Source organism: Aspergillus campestris (assembly GCF_002847485.1).
Source record: "Aspergillus campestris IBT 28561 chromosome Unknown P168scaffold_10, whole genome shotgun sequence".
NCBI lineage: Eukaryota > Fungi > Ascomycota > Eurotiomycetes > Eurotiales > Aspergillaceae > Aspergillus > Aspergillus campestris.
The window spans coordinates 971,782-994,572 of NW_020194345.1; the positions used below are offsets into that span (position 1 = coordinate 971,782).

General features: G+C 55.0%; 7 protein-coding genes across 7 annotated transcripts; 4 read left to right on the forward strand and 3 right to left on the reverse strand.

Moving 5' to 3' along the window:
- Positions 1–1,080: 1,080 nt before the first annotated feature.
- P168DRAFT_333558 (uncharacterized protein) lies at positions 1,081–2,212 on the forward strand (the record flags this gene model as incomplete). Its single annotated transcript, XM_024841678.1, has 2 exons — positions 1,081–1,404; positions 1,499–2,212. Exons 1-2 carry the CDS (start codon positions 1,129–1,131, stop codon positions 2,210–2,212), a joined length of 990 nt encoding a protein of 329 aa, XP_024690777.1. The 5' UTR covers positions 1,081–1,128.
- A 690-nt stretch (positions 2,213–2,902) lies between these two features.
- Positions 2,903–7,959, forward strand: P168DRAFT_273176 (putative multidrug resistance-associated protein; the record flags this gene model as incomplete). The annotated part of the gene is made up of 13 exons (XM_024835362.1): positions 2,903–3,106; positions 3,175–3,891; positions 3,949–4,228; positions 4,316–5,244; positions 5,304–5,466; positions 5,529–5,891; positions 5,949–6,030; positions 6,110–6,208; positions 6,261–6,311; positions 6,369–6,433; positions 6,504–7,122; positions 7,185–7,646; positions 7,722–7,959. The coding sequence occupies 13 exons, from the start codon at positions 2,903–2,905 to the stop codon at positions 7,957–7,959; spliced, it is 4,272 nt and encodes a 1,423-aa protein (XP_024690778.1).
- A 1,181-nt stretch (positions 7,960–9,140) lies between these two features.
- Positions 9,141–12,201, reverse strand: P168DRAFT_298809 (putative cell morphogenesis protein Sog2; the record flags this gene model as incomplete). Its single annotated transcript, XM_024838300.1, has 3 exons — positions 9,141–11,540; positions 11,598–11,709; positions 11,777–12,201. The coding sequence occupies 3 exons, from the start codon at positions 12,199–12,201 to the stop codon at positions 9,141–9,143; spliced, it is 2,937 nt and encodes a 978-aa protein (XP_024690779.1).
- A 1,135-nt stretch (positions 12,202–13,336) lies between these two features.
- Positions 13,337–14,469, reverse strand: rsm25 (mitochondrial 37S ribosomal protein mS23). Its single transcript, XM_024834551.1, has 2 exons — positions 13,892–14,469; positions 13,337–13,812 (listed from the first exon to the last, which is right to left on the reverse strand). The coding sequence occupies exons 1-2, from the start codon at positions 14,320–14,322 to the stop codon at positions 13,455–13,457; spliced, it is 789 nt and encodes a 262-aa protein (XP_024690780.1). The 5' UTR covers positions 14,323–14,469; the 3' UTR covers positions 13,337–13,454.
- Positions 14,470–14,871: 402 nt separating this feature from the next.
- Positions 14,872–17,529, forward strand: P168DRAFT_312374 (pentatricopeptide repeat protein). The gene is made up of 4 exons (XM_024839567.1): positions 14,872–15,827; positions 15,867–16,232; positions 16,266–16,271; positions 16,302–17,529. Exons 1-4 carry the CDS (start codon positions 14,985–14,987, stop codon positions 17,484–17,486), a joined length of 2,400 nt encoding a protein of 799 aa, XP_024690781.1. The 5' UTR covers positions 14,872–14,984; the 3' UTR covers positions 17,487–17,529.
- Positions 17,530–17,889: 360 nt separating this feature from the next.
- On the forward strand, positions 17,890–19,781 carry P168DRAFT_329151 (putative RecQ family helicase RecQ; the record flags this gene model as incomplete). Its single annotated transcript, XM_024841435.1, has 4 exons — positions 17,890–17,972; positions 18,062–18,180; positions 18,244–18,278; positions 18,327–19,781. 4 exons carry the CDS (start codon positions 17,890–17,892, stop codon positions 19,779–19,781), a joined length of 1,692 nt encoding a protein of 563 aa, XP_024690782.1.
- Positions 19,782–19,903: 122 nt separating this feature from the next.
- On the reverse strand, positions 19,904–22,742 carry P168DRAFT_329152 (KH domain-containing protein). Its single transcript, XM_024841436.1, has 9 exons — positions 22,275–22,742; positions 22,114–22,193; positions 21,872–22,024; positions 21,654–21,675; positions 21,525–21,577; positions 21,301–21,465; positions 21,036–21,244; positions 20,450–20,990; positions 19,904–20,397 (listed from the first exon to the last, which is right to left on the reverse strand). Exons 1-9 carry the CDS (start codon positions 22,483–22,485, stop codon positions 20,374–20,376), a joined length of 1,458 nt encoding a protein of 485 aa, XP_024690783.1. The 5' UTR covers positions 22,486–22,742; the 3' UTR covers positions 19,904–20,373.
- Between the last annotated feature and the right edge of the window lie 49 nt (positions 22,743–22,791).

Below are 22,791 nucleotides of genomic sequence, written 5' to 3' on the forward strand. Positions count from 1 at the left end.
GGGATGAAATTGAGTTAAAGCTCCATAGACACGGGGCGGGGCCCTTACCGAGCCAAGGCACTACGATGCAAGGTTCTCGCACCCAAGGCGACCGTATTCTCCCTTGTATAAACTCATTGTATGTAACCAACATGTCATGAACAACTCCCAAGGGTGGTAGTTATAAATCAAATAACCTAACTATATTGAGCAATACAAGTACCTACATACATATGGCTACAGGGCTGAGCTGAACCAGAAACAATGTATCAAATCCCACAAAACCGCCACAGTATCCTTACCTGGATGCAAACGAGTACTCCGTAATGAAGCATGCAAATACATATATATGTATGTGTGTGTGTGTGTGTGTGTGTGTGTGTGTGTATGCGGCATATCTCAAAATCCCAAATATGTCTATGGACAAGGGATAGCTATGTCAAGTCCACAAACGACTCGAATGAGGTTTCGACGGTGAGAGACCCCGCCCAAACCCTGGACAGGCCAAGCATATTGTAGTTGTGAGAAGACACCTTGCATAAGTACCAATCGTGTTGATGCCAAAGGGCATGCGTGGCGATCTCTTTCCTCCGCGGGCAGATCTCGCCATCGGTATGGAGACACTCTCGGAGACACTGATGCTCTGCCCACTCTCCCCGTGCTACTGGGACTGCTTGGCAGTGTTATAACGCCCTTCGTGGCATTGCAGCCACATTACTAGTCTAGAAAATGTAAATGTCAAGCCTCCTTGCTTGATATGACTTGATGCCCCTGCATACACTGGTATGCACTCTCGCCGCGCGTTCTCAAGGCTCGCGGATGATTCTCCGTCAAGAGGCTACATGGCAGGCAGCCCTTCTCCCCAGCTCACCGCTTCATCGCGTACCGAGGTGATGTTTCCCGTACATTCCAAGTCGAAGGTCTCTTCGCGCATGCTCCGCTGATACTGGCAATGGGGTTGGTGCCCCCAACCTTTCTGTGAGGGATGAAGGAGAGTGGCCATCTGCGCATCAACCCCCTTGACCACGGACATTCGTGTTTGTCGCACCGTTAGAATCGCAGATAGATTCCCCCTCCCTCCCTCCCTGTGCACACAAGACCCTCACCACAGACACGACTCTCATTGTTGGCGGCCGCACTCACGACAGAATGACCGACCCGGCAACGAGAATCCTTGATATTAGTCGGGGAGCCATGAAAGGCGACCTCCGAACGGAAATCATAGAGGGTCTCCAGGCTGACCCAGCCCAGCTACCCTCGTTGCTCTTGTGGGATGATGAGGGTCTGCGGCTGTTCAACCGCCTGGTCCAGTCCGAGTCCTATTATCTCGGGGGTAAGGAGGGAGAGATCTTGAGGAAACATGTAGCGGCCATCACGGCGCAAGTTCCGTCGGGGGCGGTGATCATCGAATTGGGATGTGGGCAAGTGAGCTCCGCTCCCCAGAATATCTACCCGATAGTACTGACATAACGGCAGGGATCTCTACAAGACGCGCCTGATTCTCTCTGCGCTCGAACAGCGGCGCCGCGCCGTCTCCTACTTAGCGCTTGATGTCTCAGCCCAGGAACTGTCCGCCAGCGTAGACGCCTTGGAGCAGGAGTTTGAGGGCGCTGCCTTCGTTGACATCCGTGGGCTACATGGGACATACGACGACTGCGTCCACTGGATTTCCCAAGGCGCATCCCTCGGCAAAGATGTCATCTTCCTCTGGATGGGAAACAGTATGACCAACGGAGGCTTCGACAGCGCGCAGGCCGTCTTGCGAGACGCGGCGGTTGCTTGTAAGCGCAACGGACTCGGGGTCCAATTCCTTGTCTCGTGCGATGCGTGCCAGGACCCAGTGCGCCTCATGGACGCGTATGACGTGGCTGTGCCGCACCACCGGGACTTCATTCTCCATGGGTTAGAAAACGCCAATCGGGTGCTAGGGCGGCCTGTCTTTCAGCCGGCCGACTGGACCGCCCACGCACAGTATGATGCAAAGCACAGTATGGTCGACGTCTCCTACATGCCGATACGGGAGCTAGTCTTCCACGTGGAAGATGGACGGCCCCCGGTGTCATTGCAACCAGGTGCTAAGGTCCGCGCCATCACAAGCGGGAAATGGTCCCCTCAGCAAATGGACGCGGTGGCCCGCGGCGCACACTTGCAGGTCGAGCAGACATGGATGGATGACGAACAAATCTACGGTAGGTGGGAGGACATCCTCGGCGGCCTGGACGACACACGCTAACCAATGTCCAGCATTCCACCTCTTGCGCCCGCAGAGTCCGACCAAGTGCTCGGTATGCCCTTCCATGTCATCCACGTGAGCGGGTCCAGGGCGCCCACGCTCAGACGAGATATCGTGAATGTCCCCCGACCTCATCCCGGGACCAGTCGATGACCGTTTGGGCCCATCTCGCGACCATTGGCGTATCCTATGGCGTCTAAAGGCGTTGCCGTTCTCCCCAATCGGGAAATATCACAGGCATTTCATAAAAGTCTCATCTTCAATCGAGTAGGCATGTCGGATTATGTAGCAGTTATTAGTCTTAAAATCGCAAAACAAATGCAAGATGATCGACGTAAATTCTCCCCTCCCGTCCTGTAATCCACCGATAGCTCAGAATTATACTGCGCCTGGGTGTGATATAGACATAAACATCGACTCATATGTGCCGAATTTATTTGCTTGACGGTTGGATCCACGGCGGCGGTTTTCATGACCGAGGTGCTGAGGAGCTCGTTCAGGGACAGGGGCACCCAAACTTCATAAATGAGCACAGTGGCCGACCTGGTGTGCTGCAAGGGGCAAATTGTGGATCGACAAACTCCAGCGACTATGAAAAACGATAAAATAGGTTCTTCCAGCCGGAAATTTTGAATCGTCGCCGATCCTCTTTCCTCTCGCCCTACCCTACCCCATCCTCCTCCATTCGTCATGGATTGTCCGCTCGGGAGCGACAGCCACTGGGGCCCACGAGTAGTTTCCCACTGCCGCTCGTTCGATTTCACGCTGGCCTTCGAAGATGCTGTCTTCGGCCTTCCCCCGAGTGCAATATTCCTGCTCCTGGTGCCCACGGTGTGGTGGTGGGGACGAGACGCGCCGAGACAGCTATACTCCGGTCGACTGGCGGCCGTGAAAGTCGTCTGTAACCCTCTCCTGCTACGAAGCCTGCCCGGATCCATTGTCCCTAACATCCTCCGGAGTAGGTGACACTACTGTCTTTATTAGCCGTCCAAGTGGTCCACACGGTCTTGCGCACTCTTGACGAGCGCCTGCAGACCACCTGGGCCCTTCCAGTCGACATCGTCAATATCGTTGGCCTGACCGTGGCACTCGCAATGTCAGTCTGGGAGGACCAGCATCGTGTCGATCCCTCCGTCGTGCTGGTTCTCTACTTAAGCGCGCAGCTGGTGCTTATCCTGCCGCAAACCCGCTCGGTCTGGCTGATCACCGGGTCTTCGGCCGTCTCCATCCTCGGCACGCTGAAGACGATCCTGACGCTGGCCGTGCTGGTCACGGAGTCGTGGTGGAAGACTCGTTGGCTGCGCAAGCCAGGGCTGACCATCGAGCAGCGGTGTGACTTTTGGACTCGGGCTCTCTTTGCCTGGACGTGGACGACATTCCGTCGTGGATTTTCCACCGTGCTCGATCTCGACGAGTTGCCCCAAGTGGACAAGGCATTGCAGGGTCACGACGCCGTCCGTCGCCTGCGCGATGCGCATGGGGCTGTATTCTGGGCCTTTCGCGCGTCCTTCCTCTCTGCCGTCGTGCCGCGGTTATGTGTCTCGGCGTTCACATTCTGCCAACCGTTTCTCATCACGGCCGCTGTGCGATTCTTGACCAAGGACGGCCATTCTGAGGATGCTTCCAACAAGTCCAGAGGACTGATAGCAGCATTCCTGCTGGTTTACGTGGGCTTGGCGGTGGGTCGGTAGTCTATATCTTTTTTTTGGATCAGCGGTGCTGACGGGCGTTCGCAGCTCTCCAACGCCGTCTACTGGCGCCAGTCATTCCGGTTTCAGTCCCGCGTCCGGGCAGGATTGATTCAACTGCTCTATGAGCAGTCCATCCGCAAGAGTCCGGCAGCCCTTGCAGACCGAGCTTCGTTGACCATGATGAGCACCGATGTGGAGCGCATCCTCTCCGGCCTTCGGTTTGTACATGAGCTGTGGGCTGCACCTCTGGATGTCGGGGTTGCTGTCTGGCTCCTGCAACGGCAGTTGTCCGTGGCCGGCGTTGTCCCCGTGGTGGTGGCCCTTGGTGCGATCTCCTTGTCTCCCCCCCCCGTCCCCCCGCCAACCAAGCTTCTCCGCTTCTTCTAACGCTGGATATTTCTCGATCCTCTAGGGTGTCTTCTAGCCATGTCCCGTGTCTCCGTGCTTGGGAAGCCCCGACAACAGCGGTGGGTCGAGCGGATCCAACACCGGGTAGAGACCACCACGGTCATTCTGGAAAATATGAAGGCCGTGAAGATGCTAGGACTGCCCCAGGTCGCCAGGAATCTGATCCACCGGCTACGGGTGGTGGAATTGGACACATCACGACGGCTGCGGCGCGTGATTATCTGGCAGTTGTTTCTGGCAGATCTGCCCCCGGAGCTGGCCCCGATGGCGACATTCGCCATGTACAGTATTCTAGCTGCGCTGCACCCGGATCGGGCTCTGCTCGCGTCTCGCGCTTTTACGGCGCTCTCCCTGATCTCGATCCTCACCACCCCCTTGATTATCTTTATGCAGGCAGTTCCCTCATTTATGCAATGTCTGGGCTGCTTTGAGCGCATTCAGGAGTTCTGCGACATCGGGGCCCCCGCATCGCCCGTCTCCCCGCCCCAGCCGGAGGAACAGAAGGAGCCCAAAGAGTCATCTTCGATGGTCTACGAATGTCGCGGAGCAAGATTTGCCTGGGCCTCCAAGGAGCCAGAGGTTCTGCACGGGCTCGACCTCACGCTGCGGCCCCAGTCCGTCACCATGGTTGTTGGGCCTGTGGGCGCGGGCAAGTCGGCACTGCTGGCCAGCATGATTGGTACCACAGTAAAGGTGGCCGGTCACATTCTGACTCAAAACCCCCGGGCTGCATACTGCCCGGCCGAGCCGTGGATTCTGAACCAGTCGATCCAGCAGAATATCACCGGGTTCGGCCAGTTCGACCAAGCTTGGTACCGACACGTGCTGTGGCTCTGCGCCCTCGACGTCGATCTATCTATTCTTTTGCAGGGGGATGAGACCGTCGCCGGAAGCAATGGTGTGTCTTTGAGTGGTGGACAGCGGGCGAGGATTGTAAGACATTCAATCACGTACCCGACGGTAGAGCAGTTGTCGCTAACAATACGGCGTAGGGACTGGCCCGGGCGATCTTCTCTCGTCGACCGGTGCTGCTTCTGGATGATGTGTTCAGTGGTTTAGATGCACACGCGGTTTCTCTGATTTCCCGCCGCCTCTTAGGATCCGAGGGCTATTGCCACCGAGCCCAGGTCACCGTTGTGCTGGCAACCCATAATCGTGTGTCTCAAACCTCTTTCCCCGTGGGACCATCATAGCTGACTTAGGTGTGCACTGATGAGAATCCCTACTGCAGTACGCGGACAATATTCTTTTCCTCAACCTTGGAAAAATCGCCTATCACGGTCCTTTCAACAATCTACCACCGACTCTGTTGTCCGAGCTTTCCCACGCTGGGTCGCCTCAATCGAACCCTGACGATGAGTGTCCATCCCCCGAGCCAAGAGCCAGCAAACCCCCTAGTATATCATCGCGGGAGGATGGCGACTCGTCCAGACTTGTGGCAGAGAAGGGAGAGTCGGATTGGACGCGGCGCGAGGGCAGCTGGTCTGTTTATCACTACTATGTCCAGGCGGCTGGCCATCGATGGATCATTCTCTTCCTTGTCCTCTTGGCTATCAACGCGACAGCCTCCAACTGTTCCGGTACGTGTTTGTCGTCTTGTTCAACCGACGAGACGGTGATCAACTAATTGACTGCAGTGGTCTGGCTCCAAAAATGGTCGGATGCCAACAGCCGGACGCCCAACCAGTCTCTCGGCATGTACCTCGGAATATACATCATGTTGAATTCAATCTCCATAACGACCACATTTCCCCTGGCATGGTGCGTACGCTGGGATTCTCCCCAGGATCTGGCACAGGATATTCGCTGAGACGACGATGAACAGGGTTCTCATGATGAACATTATCACCAATACAGGACTTCGACTGCATTCCCACCTCCTCGGCGCTGTAATGGGGTACGGTATCGCATGTTCATCTCACCGGGTACAGAAGCTGACACGCTCAAAGTGCCCCGTTTAGCTTTTTTCGCGACGCTGATATAGGCGAAATCACAAACCGGTAAGCCTCGATATCCCCCTGTTTCCACCCGTGGCTCCACTGATAGCGAGGTCACAGATTCAGTCAGGATATGGATCAGATTGACTTGCAGCTCCCGATGATTGCCGTCAATACAAGCATCAGTAAGTCCAACTTATAGTCCGATCTGCACGATGTGACAGGCTGACTGGATGATTTTGTCGGCGGATATAGGTCTCGCGCAGTGTCTGGGGAAGCTCATCATCCTCTGCATCAAGTCCAAATATTTAGGCATCGCGGTTCCCGTCATTTTGATCGTTGTCTACGGTATTCAAGCGGTTTATCTACGCACATCGCGCCAGATTCGTCTGCTAGATATCGAAGCGCGCGCCCCACTATTCACTCATTTCCTAGAGACCATCCAGGGGATCGCCGTCCTGCAGTCGTTGGGCTGGGAGTCTAGCATGACCCGTCAGGGGGCCGTGCTGGTTGACCGGTCACAGCGGCCGGAGTACCTCCTCTCCTGCATTCAACAGTGGTTGGCCCTTGTGCTGGACCTGATGACGGCTGGCGTTGCCGTACTGGTTGTGGTGCTGGGCACCCAACTCCCGTCCCAGGTAAGCCCCGGCACCATTGGCGTATCGCTGAACATGCTCCTCGGTTTCAGCCAGTCCCTCAAACTCGTCATGCGCTACTGGACGCAGCTGGAAACCTGCATCGGGTCGGTGGCACGCGTCCAGCGTTTTGTCCACGAGACTCCGTCCGACCATCGAGAGCCTCCGACGCTCGCGTTACCTCCCGAATGGCCTGCCCAGGGGGGTATCGCCATCAACCACGTCAGTGTGGGCTACCGGTAAGAGACTGCCAGGGGGTCGAGGAGAAGCGATACGGCTGTTGTGCTGACTCTTGGATCAGAGGGACCGAGTCCCGGCCAATCCTGCAGGATATCAATTTGTCTATCCGCCCCGGCCAAAAAGTTGCCATCTGCGGCGGGTCCGGTAGCGGCAAGACAACGCTGCTCCTCGCGCTGTTGCAGCTGGTGGATGTGCACAGCGGGAGCCTCGAGATCGACGGTCAAAACCTGGGTGCGATCCCAATCACAGAGGTGGCGTCCCGCATCGCCGTCGTCCCGCAAGAGCCCTTCCTGATGCCCGGTCGACTGCGATTCACTCTCGACCCAACCGATCAGATCCCGAGCGACACGATGGAGGCGGCCCTGCGCGCCGTGGGATTATGGGAGCGACTCTGTCCAGACGGTGATCTCGAGGCCTGCATCACCGTGTCTTCCTTGTCGATGGGGGAACGGCAGATGCTGTGTCTGGCCCGCGCCCTTTTGCACCGCCGGTCTATCCTCCTTCTCGATGAAGCCATGAGCAGGTTGGTCTTTTCTCTCTCTTTCTCTTCTCTCTTCCTCGTCAAATGCGAGACAAACATGCTGACCATCAACACCAGCGTGGACTACCACACCGAAGATCTAATGCAAGATATCATCGACCGCCATTTCGCCTCTCAGACCGTCGTAGCCGTGGTTCATCGACTCCGTACCATCCGCCAGTTCGACCGCGTCGTAGTCCTGCAGCAAGGGCGCCTAGTGGAAGACGGCTCCCCCGACGAGCTACTGGGTCGTGACTCGGCGCTGTCGGCTTTGTACCGTGCCTCCGTGGCAGCGCCAGATTCGGATCGTCGCTGATGTCATTCATTTCTCATCATTTGGAGTTGGAAATGGAGGATCGGATGCGCTGGGCACAAGATCCAAATTGCGCGAGTAAACGGCCCAGGTCAACCGACACTGGGTTCGGTTGCACTTATAATAAGTGGAGATACGCGATGACAACACATCAGGAAGGGTGGATTTGATGATATTCAGACCTATGGAAAGCTTGCAGATTGTGAAAATACAAGATAGTCTAATGTGTGGGGAAAGGACTCTGCTGGTCAGCTGACATGCCAACTAAATACAGTCACTTCAACATTGTACTACACCTGGTAAATGTAACTGAAGCATCTCTATTGGTCTGATATACCTGGTCAATGTCCATTCCCGAGTTAAAGGAGATGCTAGTGATGGTGGCAGAAGATGTAGAAGAGGAAGATCCAAAGTATGTGAGCCAAAGTTACATGTATAACTACTTATAAGTAACCGAGAGAGATTATATATAACGATGCTTTTCAACAAATCCAGACCCCAACAAGACCAAAAATTAGAAGAAAATAATAATACAGCCAAAGAAACCTCAATAAACAACAATATTCAATTCAATATAGACTACATACATCACAAAAAGCTAAAACGCTATGCAGACCAGCCCAAGCAGACAAACACCGATTGTTCGGGCTTCATAAACACATTCATCCTCTTCTGAACTATCCTGTAGGCTATTCCCGTTGTGTTTGCCCTCACTTTCTATTTTTTTGTATCGCTTGCTGCATGATAATCAACAAAGAAAAGTGAAAGAAAGGTAAAGAACAATGAAAAAATAAGAAACATATAAACATTCCAGTCATTGAGGTCCAAGCTAGCATATGTGTATGTACTAAACACCATTTGAGTACCTAAGTGTATGGGAGTAACTCCTAGTCCAGAGTCAGTAGCCAGATCCAGTCTGGTCACGCCCTGGACGCGTCGCGGTATGCCGTACAGACTCTGGGAGATATCCCTTGTAAATCTAATGACCTCTAGCTATGATGAAATGCAAGTGGGTGGTCGATCCGTGATGTCCTCAGAAGATTGTAGGCCTAGAATGGGCCCACAGTGCACACGGACAAATGGGTGGGTCGTTAAAGTAAGGTCGTTATGGATATCGACCGACAGTCAACATTAGTGGTCGATTCCAGTTTATGTTAAAAAAGAAAAGAAAAGTGGCATGCACTTCAGCGTCGAGGGAAAATGGGTGCGTGTTTCGGCATCGAAAGCAGGGAGTCCGCTCGCTGGAAGACATCCCCCTCGAAAAATTTGTCGCTGTATGCACTTGCAGGCGTGGATGGGATGGTGGCCTGCGCGGCTGGGCCAAGCGCAGCACTGAGCGGGGTGGGAGAGGAATCAGTATTGAACGTGTGCGGGGCGGACATCATTTGCGCATGATGGGGATGTTGAGTCTGCAAGGGCGGTCCGTAGAGATTCGATGGCGCATGGGTCACGGCCATATCGGCCAGATATGACCATGGCGAGGCCTCGATCAGCCTCCCTGCCTCCCTGCTGGCCCTCTGGACCGGACGGAGAATGGTGATCATGTCGGGAGGGAGCAGCTGCATGCTCCTGACTTCCCGCATGTCGGTCACTAGGTCAACGAAGGACTGCATGAATCCTTTGCAGAGTTGCCAGAATTCGCGCTGGTTTCGCATCCCGCCCCCAGGTTCCTTGACTTTCATGCTGGAAAGGCGCATCCCCAGCGCCTCTGATACTTCCAGACAGATCCGACATCGCCGGATTAGGTTGTTCCACAGCAGCTGAATTCCTTCTGATTCCCGTGTCTGCTCGGCCACCTCTAAACACCGCATGAGCTGACGACGGGCCAGAGGCAACGCTTGGAGGGCCGCCGTGTATGCGGATGTCAGTTGGTAGAAGATCCTTTCGAAGATCCGCTCTTCCTCGATCTCTTCTAATCCCGTGAGCGGATTGACTCGGGGGACAACGACGTTCGGCATTGGCGGGAAGGATTCCCCGGAGCGCGGGGTGGCAAGTGACGAAGGCACCGATGTGTTGACCATATTCGATCGGCTACTCGAGCGACTCCGCGAACCGAACCCAAACGACGGTGGCGCAAATCCTGGCGAGCTCAAGGCCGACTGCGAATGGGTAGGCATGGGTGGTGGTCCACTCGCGGTGAGTTGAGGATGTTGGATGGTAGTGTCACTGCGGAACCGGCGCGCCGTCAGACTCGGGTCGCGGCCTCTGGTCGGGGTCATCGCAGAACCAGGGAACTTGTCACGACTGGACAGCTCGGATTCCCTGTGGATCTCGGGCACGGATGGCTTCCTCGTAGAGACTCGTTTCCGCGTCTCGAGCGGAACTCCAAGGCTCACGCAGGCATTCCGCAATTCCACAATGCCACCGTATATCATGAGCATCAGTGACCGCACATAGCGCGGATCGCCATTGGCGACAATCTTGTCCAAACTGTTGCGTAGTAGGGCGCCAACGTGGGCGTACGCCATAATGCACGTCTCACATTCCCTTCTAACGGCCTCATTCGATTGAGGCGTCCAGTCCGAGCGAGGGTTTTCTGCATTCTCGAGTGCCTCGTTCAGCCGGTGAACATGGGTAGATGCGTTGTAAAAGACAATCTCCAGGCTATTCCGTCGAGTATCATCGCGTTTTATCACGTTGATCAAGGCAGAAATGTGCGACTGTACTTGGAATAAGGCAAACAGAATCCCTTTGGCGCTCTCGATGATGGGATCCGCAACGTCCCTCTCACTCTTATGCTCGGGCAAGCTTGACATGCGATTGACAAAGCCCTCTTTGAGTCGTCTGCGCTCTCTTGGGCTACTGGGACTGGGGGAATTGTTCCCACCCATCGCGGCAGACGGGCGGATCCGGAGAATGGACCCGTGACTGAGCCCGCGCAAGTGACTGTTACGAAACGGCCGGGCCTCATTCAGGGTTCCCAAATCGGTATTCTTCCGGTTGATCACGCCCATCCGTTTAAACCGCGCCGCGAAGGAAGCTTGGATGATGCCTTCGCTGTTGCTGCGATTGCGCTCGTTGAGACCGACGAGCGGGGTCATACCAGGCCGTTGAAGCATGCCGTTGTGGAAAGAGGCTTGGCCGGAAGCTACCCGATAATGGGACTTCAGCGGAATCGGCGGAGGTCGTGACAGAGACGGGGACTTGGGGTCGGAGGCACTGTCCCCCGTGCTAGGGATCACAGGGAATCGACTGCTGACTCCACGTTGCTTGACAGGTCTGGGAGTATCCCACACAATCTCAGCGATTTCACTTTCCGGGGTGGTGACCGGCTGTTTGGTCTTGAGAAATCTCTTCAGCTCGGCAGTCAGGGCAACCTCCTTCTCGTTATCCGTCATGGCGGACGCGGCCACGTCGGCATCCGGTGCTTCCAGAAGCCGTTGCAAGGGTTGCCGCAAAGGGTTGCCGGCCACCTTGAGGATCTGGAGTTTGTTCATATCCGACAGCCCCAGCGGCAACTCATCTAGACGATTCTGCGCCACAGACAAGACACGCAAGGAGGTGAGGCGTTTGATTTCCTCAGGAAGGTGGCTGAGTTTGTTGCGACTGAGATCCAGAATCTCGAGGAAAGGCAGCTTGTATACCTGATAAGTAGTTAGTAATTGTAATGTGAATTGATTGGGCAGAATGCGTAGACGTACGCCTTTGGGGAATTCTCGGAAGTTGTTGGACCGGATGTTAAGATACTTCAGATGCGAGCATTCTGCGAAGCGATATGGGATGTGGAACAGGTGGTTGTGCGACAGAGATAGCCTATGGGAGTCTATTAGCCTGGACCCCAATTGTCAAGGTTTCAATAGAGCGAAGGGAATCCACGCACCGCTCCACTTCATCTTTAATGATGTCCACCACGGCTTCCGGAAGGCGGACGATACTGGAATGGCCCAAGTCGATGGTCAACTTGGGCTTCACCACATCACTGACCGCTTCACTTCCCGCCAAGGACCGTTTAGTTTCTTGAATGCCATTCTCCACCGCACGGCGAGCCAGCTCGATCGTTTCCTCCGGCGACCGGAGCCGTGGTCCCGCAGAGGTCGAGGCGGTGCTGCGATGATCACCCATTGATCCATTGACCAGTGTAGCTTCATCCTCGCTCCTTGACAGTCCTTCCGTATTGATAGAAGAAGATGAAGACGACGCGGCGGTTGGCTCTGGCATTCGTCTAGCACCATTCTCTTCAAGGTCGCCATGATATGAGCGAGGCATCCTAAGAGTGTCCTCGGGGCGGACCATCGTGGACAACATGGCGGGCGACCGACAATATCTTCCCCAGCCTAGCCAATGCAATCACCACGTGGGTTCTTCCGGTCGGGCTCGTAATCCGTAGACAATCTGGAACTCGAGGCGTCGATCAAATTACCAGTGTTTCCCTGAGGCGTGAATGAGGGCCGGAAAGTAGCATGATCGACGGACACGGCGAATGCGACACGGTTGGCCGCGCAAAAACAGGGGTCGGCCAGAACAGAGATAGAGATCAGAGGAGATAACGAAAGAAAGATGGTGCGACGAAATAAGCCGAGGGCTTGTCAAAATCCTGTCCGTAGCGGTCGGCGGTCTGGATCGCGAAGTTGAGCAAATCGGATCGGGCACGGCGCGACAAAAGACCGCAGCGGTATCGTTAAGCGGATTTCACCCCAGCACAGGGGGGGCAAAAACGGTCCTGATCACCTCGCCCCGACAGTTGAGCTATCAATATGACAGGTTGTATCCGCAATGAAAAAGATAAATTCGTTTCGTGGTCGGCCTTTTCTCGAGAATTCGCCTCGGATTTGTGTAATTCGACGGATGGGGGGGGGGAGCTAGTGAAACGCGGAGAAAAGTCGCAGCTGTCAGATGGGAAGGGTCCCAAAGCCGGACCGGTGACCGATAGAGGCAGAAAAGAAGGGGAGAAGAAGGGGAATAGGGAGAGAAAGAAGGAAGGGGAAATCTGGGCGAATAGAGCGCGGTAGGTCGTCGTGTTGATGGAGAAGAGATATTCAGGAGGGAGAACTGGAGAAGAAGAGAGAAAGAATGAGATGATGGAATGATTCGGTGGAGCAGAGGCTGCCTTGGGCCGACACCTTAGGCCACCGCTTCCTCTTTTTCTTTTCCTTTCGAGTATTGATTTATTCTCGATTGATTTATTGTTGTTGTTATTATTATAGTATGATTATTATGGCTTTTTTTATTTATGGATCTTTACTCGTTCCATCTGGGTTGTTCGAGACAGCTGAATATATATCGCATGAAGTATCTTATCGTATGGAGTAGAACAAAGCATAAAATGATCAAGACAATAGAATTATAGGATAATATAATGAAAATAATCCGATTGAGAATGACTACAGACGAAAGACTCAAAATTTCATCAAGACTATACAGTCGCCGAGACTAATCATTGATTGGAAAAACATCATATTCAAGATGTAGTAATATACATAAGCCATCGCAGATTTTACAGAAACCGAAGCATCACTATGACCCCACCCGAGTTAGAGACCAGCATTCTCTCTCACAGTTCAGGCCGCCGGAGTCATCCCCTCTTCCACAACAGGTGCATCCGCTGTGAGCAGTTCTTCCGGGCCCTGCGCGTCAGGAGCATCGCTCACCCCAGTTCCTTTACTACCGGCCATCTGGGCGGCAGAGGTGGCCCATTCCTTCCAGCGATTGTAATGTGCGTTCTCGAGGTCCATACCGATCTCCAGAATCGAAGGTCCGAAGGTCGCACCCGTAGCTTGGGCTTCTTCGGCGGCTACTCGTCGTTCAATGTCCTCCTGGAGTCGCAGTCGGTAAAACTCCCGACGCGCCTTATCGTAGGCGGCGCTCTTGCTGAGGTTGGGCACGTTGTTCAGGAGCCAGAGTTGTCGCTGGACGACGCTGTTGTGTGCAAGTCAATCCGTTAGCATCCATATTATTCAGACCTATGCCCCCCCATGACAGTCGTCAAACAACATACCTCTCACCGTCCAGTTTCTTCCCCGGCTGCTGGAGCCGGCTCCAGTCGTAATGTGAGTGATCGTTACCGGTCGTCTCGACCAGGATGCGAGGTCGGGCTAATTCCCAAGGATGATCGCGGAAGAACTCCTTGCGCAACTGATCCTCCTCGTACCTGATCGCGGCGGGTTGGAAAATGCGGCTAGGCTTCTTCGTCTTCCTGCGCTTCTCTTGGACCTCAAAGACGACCTGCGGCTTCTTCGACCCCGGAAGTGTCTTGACGCGCTGTCGGACGAGTTGATGCTCCTGGGGTTGGTTCCGCACCAGAGCCTGTGCCGGGGGAATCTCGGCGATCGTGTTCACCCAGATGGGAGCTTTGTTTATCTTGCCGGCTACATGCTGCTGCACAGCCGATCGGCCGACTCGAAGAGCCGTGAGATTGTATTTACCCATGGTGGTCGGGGGAGATGGCGGGCCCAAAGGCGTGGCCGACAGACGGGGAGATAACTGCGGTCGCGGTGAGATCGAACGGGGGGAGGTGATGCCGATTGAAGACTAGGTCAAAATGGAAGAGAAAATCAATAGAAAAAAAAAAAAAAACGATTGATCCACTCCAAGTACCAATGGGGCCCAGTTCCTGAGGGAAGGGGAAGAGGAGATGAGGTTTTTGGGGATGAACCTTTACGGTTACTAAGGCAAGTTAGGTGGGAAAAAGACTGGGTTAGCATTAAGCCACTCCGATTGGCGCAGTGCGGCTCCGCTCCGGGAAAAGCCCAAAAAGAAAGAGAGAGAGAGAGACAGCGACAACCTCAACATCTCCATCGGTTTACCTGTCTCCCTCTTCTCCTGCTCTTGGGGGTTCTCCTGTATTTTCTGCTGGAGGATCTATCTTTTATTGCTGATATCTGTTGACCCATCAGCTACTCAATTCGTCTCCTCCCCCTTCTCTCGTCTTTTTTCCTCTCCACCGTGTTTTTTTTCTTCCCTTCACTCCCACAACTTCAGTCGACCACGTTGGAGGAAGTCTCTTGACACTGGTTCCTCAAATTCCTACTGCTCGAGCGTGTCTCGAGACTCATGCATCGCTAACTAGATGCCACGATGTCTGCCTTCTCATGCCTCAGTCCGATAGGTCCCAGAGCTCGTTTCACCTGCGATCAACTCCCTCGCAGTCCGTGGATACGCGCTTGTCCGTCAGTAACGATTCGATGTCGAACTCCGACACGCCCACTCGTCATGCCTCCTTCCTGCGGAAATTGGGACCCCGACGTGCTCGCCCCAGCGCCGCGTCCGTAGCTGACTTGTTTGTCAGTTCGCTCGTGATAGCGGGTCACTGTCGCGAGCACGCCCCTCGCACGAGGGGGCTGTCGACCATGTCGTGGACGACACCGCATGACGCAGTGGGGAGATTGAACGGCCGGGGGGTACACACTACGAGGCAGTTGTCCCAGGCGCGCTTGGATTGTCGCAGGGCGACGGGAGAATGTCTGCAGGTGCACCGGGCGAGGGCGCAGCGGATGTTTAATTCTGGGATTGCACCCAAGGTCGAGGATGATACGGAGGGTGGTCGCGCTGTGGAGGGACCGTTGGGGGATAAGGTCTGGTCGGAGCGACACGATGCATATGCGCGGTCGAAACCGACACAGTGTGTGAAAGCAACATCATTACTAGAGGCGGCGCCTACGATAGACACGGCTGGGTTTTATAATGAACCCGAGGCGGAATCAACTACAATGGATACGGCGGTGGAGGAGGATACACCAGGGACCCGGCCAAATCTACTCGGGAGGCGGGAGGACTCTCGCTACGCGCGGAGGACGGATGCCAAGGAGGAGTTGCGAGGCTCGACCTCCCAATTATACAAGGCTATATTCGGAGACTCGCTTGACTGGAAGCAAGCAGTTGACCGGGCCACCGACGACGCCATGGCCAAAGTGAAAACACGCCCGGCATCCCCGGTCCGTCGGAGTAGGGAAGACGACTTTTGCGAACTCCAGTCGGTGGAGGAGCTGGTCGACGCCCTGTGGAGTGGAACGAAGTCGAACCAATACCTTTTTCGGCTGTACAGAGAACTCCCGCAGCCGGGAGTCTCGTACCTTTCCAAGAAATCCTGCGGCTTGCTTTTACGCCGATTCGCCGATCCCGGCAAGCGCCGCTTGGTAGACGCTCGCCGGTATCTCGCATTGATAGATGATATGATTTTGGCCAACCTCCCCCTCTCTCGCTCCCTATGGACCTCCGCAATCCATCTCGCCGGGCGAACATCCGGCAAAGTGTTCAAAGAAGACCTGGTGCGGTCGATCGGGCTTTGGCAACAGATGGAACATGTGCGCGGGATCCAAGCGGACAACGTTGTTTTCAACGTGCTATTCGATATTGCGATCCGGTCCGGCCAGTACGTGGTCGCTGAGCGGATCTTGCGCGAGATGCAGAAGCGTGGGATCGTCTTCCACCGTGCGGGCAAAGTCACCGAGATCTTCTTCTACGGGGCGGTGGGCGACGTTGAGGCGATCCGCCGGTGCTTCGATGAATTCGTGGCGAGTGGGGAGATTGTGGACACCGTGGTGATGAACTGCCTCTTGCGGGCCTTTCTCAAAGCCGGGGATCATGAGAGGGCGGAGCAACTGTATCAGAGCATGGTCGCGGCGCAAAGGACTTTGATCCTGGACGGTGACCGATGGATTCATGGCAAGGGGAGACTCACGGCGGAATTCGCCCAGTATCGCAAGCGGAACAAGGAATTAAATCGCCTTCTTCAACTGTCGGGCGCTCTCAAGGACCGGCTCCCCGAGCACCACCGAGCCCTTCAGAATGCTTTTTCCATGGTGCCTGACACGCGGACGTTCCACATCCTGCTCTCCCACCATGCCCACCACACCGGCGACATACATGCCTTCATGTCCGTCGTGCAGGACATGGAAAAAACCTTTACCGTTCCACCGCGCGGCATGATCTACACTATGCTTTTTGAAGGGTTTGCGATCAACGCGCGGAAGAGGAGGGGGTGGACCAGCGCACGGCTGCAGCAGTCCTGGGAAGTGTATCTCCGCGCTATCTACGAGTCGAAAGCCAGGTTTTACGACCGCGTCCACAACAGGCATCTCGTCTGGGAAAGCCCCGTGAAAGACTGGATGGCTACAGCAACCGCTGGAAGCCAGGTTACCTTGCCCAAAGTGCCCAAAGGTCTCTACACCCCGCTACCCACCGAACAAGACATCCTCGTGGAAACCCGCCTAAGCGAGATGACGGAAAAGCCCAGCGAGCCGGCGGAAGACGACAGCCCTTCTCTATCCGAAGCGGGCGATCCGCCGGACGCCGAGAGGGCGGACCACCTCGACCACGAAGAAATGTTCGACCCACACGCACACAACCTCCAAGACGACCAGGATCTCCTCGACGGACTAGAGCACCGCATCGAGAACGGCGTGTTCCTCGGTCGCCGAATGATCGTCACAATCCTCCGAGCATTCGGCTCCTGCTGTGGGCCGCGCGAAGTGATGGACGTGTGGCTGAAGATCGAACATCTCTGGCAGCCGCAACGCCGCAAGGCGATTGACGTGATGAAGGTGCGCGAGGAGTTAGACAAGCAGATCAACATGGGCCAGGAGAGGTATTGAGCGAACCTCGAGCCGTGTATTGTACTCTTTGATTATTTTTTTGCCCTGTATATTCTCGACCTGTTTTTATATACCCTTGGAGGGGGAGGTTATCTCTCCACGTTGCAACGGCTTTCCGTCCTGTACAGTATTGGTGTGATGGGCGATGTCAAGATAGAATTAAATTATTCAAATAGATTCCATGATGTATCCTATCCCACTTACTATATATCTAGGTATTGTAAAATGCACAACAACCAAACATGATCAGTAGCGATCGTAAAGACAGCAATTCCCAAATGGGCTATATTACTCACGTGATATCGCGTTTCGTGACGCGCGGGCAAACCTCATCTCCAACTCCATCGTCCATCACCCATCCATCCAGACAGTCTCAATCGGACACAGAGAAAGATGCCCGAGAATGGTCGTGGACTCCGCCATTCGCCGCCGCAAGGTAGATCTGGACTTTTACCTGCACCGAGTGTTTCGCAAAAAGTCTTTCCGGTGGGTGCAGATGATACCAGAACACCTACTATACAATGAACTGAGGAGAATGGGAAAGACTAATGCACGACTTGTTATGTGGGGAGTAGGCCTCTCCAGCGGGATGTGATTACTGCGGCTGTGGAGGGGCATGATGTCTTTTTACAGGCGTCGACGTCGTTTGGGAAGAGTTTGTGTTTTCAGTTGCCGGCTGTTGTTGATCATGGAGGTATGCTTCATCTTCATGTGTTTTGTTTGCATGGAGGAATGATTAATTGACTGATGAAAACAGTAACCGTGGTGATATGTCCTCTCCTCGCATTAATGGTATGGCATCGCCAAACTACAATACACACCCCCCTGCTAAAAACCAAGACCGACCAAGTCACAGCCCTCCAATCCCTCGGCGTTGAAGTAGCAACAATAAACTCCACCACATCCCTCTCCGAAAGACGCGAAATCCTCGCCGACCTCCTCTCGGGGCACCCCCACACACGACTCCTCTACGTGACCCCCGAGCTCTGCCAAACAGAGACCTTCCGGCGCAATCTGCAGACCATCCACGCGCAAGGCGAACTCGCCCGCATCGCCATCGACGAAGCGCACTGCATCAGCGAATGGGGCCACGATTTCCGCCCCGCCTACAAAGAACTATCATGGTTCAAGCGGACGCTGCAAAACCCTCCCGTCCCCATCAGCGCCCTCACAGCAACAGCCACCCCGCGCGTCCGCGCAGACATCATCAACCTCCTCGGTCTAGACCCAGCCCATCTCAAGATCTTCAACACCCCCTCCGCCCGCCCTAACATCCACTACGAAGTCCGCTACCTCCAGCACTACGCCGACGACCCAACGGACCCGCAGCAGTCGCAAGTCAACGACCTCGTCTCGTGGCTGAAAGCCACACACGCAAGACGCCTCGCCCGACTTCGCCCCTCCCCATCCTCATCCCAACCCCCCCTCCAACCTCTCTCAGGAATCATTTACGTCCCCCTCCGCTCCATCGCCGAAACCCTCGCCACCGCCCTCCGCAACGCCTGGGACTTCAACATCCTAGCCGAAGCCTACCACGCAGGGCTCACCTCCCAAGACCGCACGCGCATCCAATCATCCTGGACATCCCCCTTCGCCTCCTCCTCATCCTCACCCTCAGAACCACCCCAACAACCAGCCTTCACAATAATAGTCGCCACAAACGCCTTCGGCATGGGCATCGACAACCCGCACGTCCGCTTCGTCATCCACTGGACACCCCCGCGCAGCATCGAAGGCTTCGTCCAAGAATCCGGGCGCGCAGGCCGCGACGGCCGCGCCGCCGCATCCATAATCTACTACAGCGGGGCCGAGCGAGACCGCGTGCTCGAGCGGCTCCGACGAGACGTCGAAAACGCTTACAACCGGCGACATGTAGGTGTAAGGGCTAGCGCCGAGGTGAGCGATAAGCGCGCGAATCTACGCAACCTTTTTGCACGCTTGCAGAGCTTTCAGGCTGTTGTGCGGTATTGTGAGGGGGTGCGGGGGTGTAGGCATTTGGTCATTAGGGGGGTTTTTGGGGATGGGGAGTTGGAGGCTATGGGGTCGCAGGTGCCGCCTGGGTCGCAGATGGCTAATACTTCTGATGTTGATGGGGGAGGAGGAGGAGGGGGAGGAGGATCACCGTGTGATTACGCGTGTGATGTCTGTAAAGAGGGCAGAGAGGGCATCAGCAGGCGGAAGGCGTTGATGGCGTCAGCGGGGGACATGGAGGGGAGTGTGGAGGAGGCGTTGGAGGGGACTATGCAGCTTATGTTTTCGAGGATCTTTCCTGGGGGGAGGTTGGATGGGGGTTAGACCTGGTGATGGGAGTTTCTCTCTTCAAAGGTCTTGCTTGTTCGATCTTATCCTATGGGTAGGGTAGAGTTTATGTCGTTACGGCTGGTATATAGAGATATTTCTTCTTTTTATGATTTATTGTTTCAATGGATGGTAGATAATCATGATGCATACGTGCTGGATAGTCTGTCGGTCCACACGCCTTGAACTTGGACTTGGACTTGACCTTGGACTTAAATTATTAGTTGACGAAAACCGCCTGTGGTTATCCTACCAGACGCACATCATCACGTAGAGAAAGAAAGAAAAAGACTGCACATACCAACAGAAAGTAACTCCGTATGCTAAAAACTAAAGCAGTCAATCCCGGACCCAGTATTTTCTTTTACACTCTGCAACGGGGTCCGTCCGGTCACAAACAAGGTTAAAGGTAAAGGTACAAATTGACAAGGAATCCTGAGTCAGCTGTTTACTCGAACAAACAAAACGTCATAAAATTTTACTCCACCGCTCTGCAGGGCAGGTCCTTTTTCTTGTTTTTCTTTCGTTAATTAAGTGGTTCACCTGATCTTACAGTGCATTCAAGTTGACCAGTGCTCCAACGGACTGACTACAGACCCGGAGGGGGCGGGACCTTGAGATATGTCAGAATTGTCTATAGCTCAATCGAGAAATGGATCACTTACGGCACCGTAGCTAGAAGCCCCAGGGGGAGGCGGCGGCGGAGAGCCGGATCCGGGAGGGGGAGGGGGCGGTGCTTCGCTGGCCGGCGGCGGCGGGGGCGGCGCAGGGCTCTGGGATTGTTGCTGCTGCGCAGCGGCCTGCTGATAGTACTGGTAATAGGCAACGTAGTTCTGGTATCCACCGTAGGCCGCGTACGGATCCGAGGAGCCGTAGTACTGGGCGTACTGCGCGCTGTAATCCGCGGGAGTTCCCGCCCCCGATGCCGTGGACGCGGGTTGCTGCGTCGCAGGGCTGGCGGAGGCCGACGGGGAGTGCGACTGCTGGTTTCCATAGCCTCCATAGCCTCCGCTTCCGCCTCCGCCTCCGCCTCCGCCGCCGCCGCCGCCATAGCTGCTGTTGTACCGGTCCCCGCGCGGGCCGCTGTATCCACCGTAGTTGTGCTGGGGCGGATTCTCCTTGAAGCGCTGGTATTGTTCGCGGACGTTTCCGAGCAAATCTTCGCACAATTCCTTGGCGCTCTGGACTTCGTTGGGATCGGGGCCACTGTCTACTCAGTACATCTCTCTCCACGGGGGCGGGGTCTCTTACGCAACGTGCAAGAACATGGGCTCATCGCTTTCCCTGCCAGTGCTATTCTCCATGAAGCCCGAGCCACGGCCCTTGATCTGGACGCGGCAACGGGTCTTCTGCTGGATGTGCTTGACATAGGCACCGCCCTGTCCGACGACCTGGGCCCGCAGGTTGAACCCGGGAATCGGCTCCAAGTCCACGGGGATCCGCTCCTCGGGCCATTTACGCTGGACGCGGTCAGCATGTCTCACATTTGATGGGACCCTGCGGTACCGATCCATACCCGGCCGTATTCATCGCGTTCCACCGGCTCCGGCTCGCGGCGACGGAACCGTCGCTCGTCCACCAGGTTGGGGAGCTCCTTTTGCATGAGGTCGTTGATCAACTCGACCGCCCTTTCGAGGCCATCTTTGTTCGTACTCGTCACGTGGAGAAACAGGGGCGGATTCTGTGGGGGAGAGAGAGATCAGAAAAGTGAACACACTATCGACAAATCCAGAGACATACCGCAGCGGTGGCCATGTTCTTGTCGGGATAGTAATTCCCTCGGGTGGTGACATCTTTAGAGACATGATTGATGAGCTTCCTTCTAGAGTAAACACAGTTGGCAAGGAGTGGTATGGAATGAAGGCGTACCGGCGCCAGTTTCATCTTTGATCTAAATGTCACGCAGCGGAGGTCAGCAGATGCAAAAGAGGGGTTGTGGCATGCTACAAATGATCCGTTGGGTTAACTCTCAGCGACCACCAAAGATAGAAGCAGGGGAGAAAGAATCCAATAGATCAAGGTAGCCGCGGCAGACCCAACTGGCAAGCAGGCGCCTGGAAGATCAGCAATGCGACAGGAGTAATTACCATTTTCTGAGTGGAGCCCTTGGTCAGTGTGTAGCGGTTGCGCAAATCATTGATCTCAATATCTTTGATGTAGTCTCCATCGGCGACGTAGATCTCCGCATTCAATTTGCCGCTGTCACCGGATGGCGAGGCAGCGGGGGCCGGGCTGGCGGTCTAGACTAACGGTTAGTCTCGGTCTTTTGGTAGGGAGATATATCAAGGTATGTCAAGGCGTCAAGATATCATGGTGATGATCTGCATACCGAGCGGATCGGAGGAACATCGACATGTTGAATTCCCTTCTTGGCCTGCAACTGGGCGTTGATCTTGGCTGCTGCGGCCGCTGTACATATCCATCTCGTCAGTCTATATCCGCAACCCGGCACTCCTTCGTGCACCCTGTTCCTGGGAGTATGCGACATACCAGCTGCAGCGGCAGGATCGGCAGAGGCCGACTTTCTCGACGAGTCGGCACTCGGACTCTGGGGTTCCCGGCTCAGTGGGCTGCGGGTTCGCGTGGATTCCACCTGTCGCGAAGAGGGAGAGCGAGAACGACGGTCGAAACGGGACGGACGTCGAGGCTCGGGTTCGGTGCGATCGAAACGGGAACGTTTACGGCGGTCGTCATCGGCCATGATGAGCGATGTGGTGGTCAGACAAGACGGAGGAAAGATGGTTGGGATGGTCAAGGAGTAATAAATGGAAGTTCTTGCAAATGCCCGTCGGTGGAGTCCGCCCAGTCGGGCAAAGTAGTTCGGAGTAACTTAGTGTAGGATCAGACCAATCAGGGGGATAAGAGATAGGCGGTGAACAGGGACGATCGACTGATCCCAGGTATGGACTGATAAGTAAAGAATGAGAGGAGGATAGAGAATAGATGAAGATGAAGTTGAAGTTGAAGCTGAAGAGAGTTGAAGTAAAGAGAATGAAAGAAGAAGAAA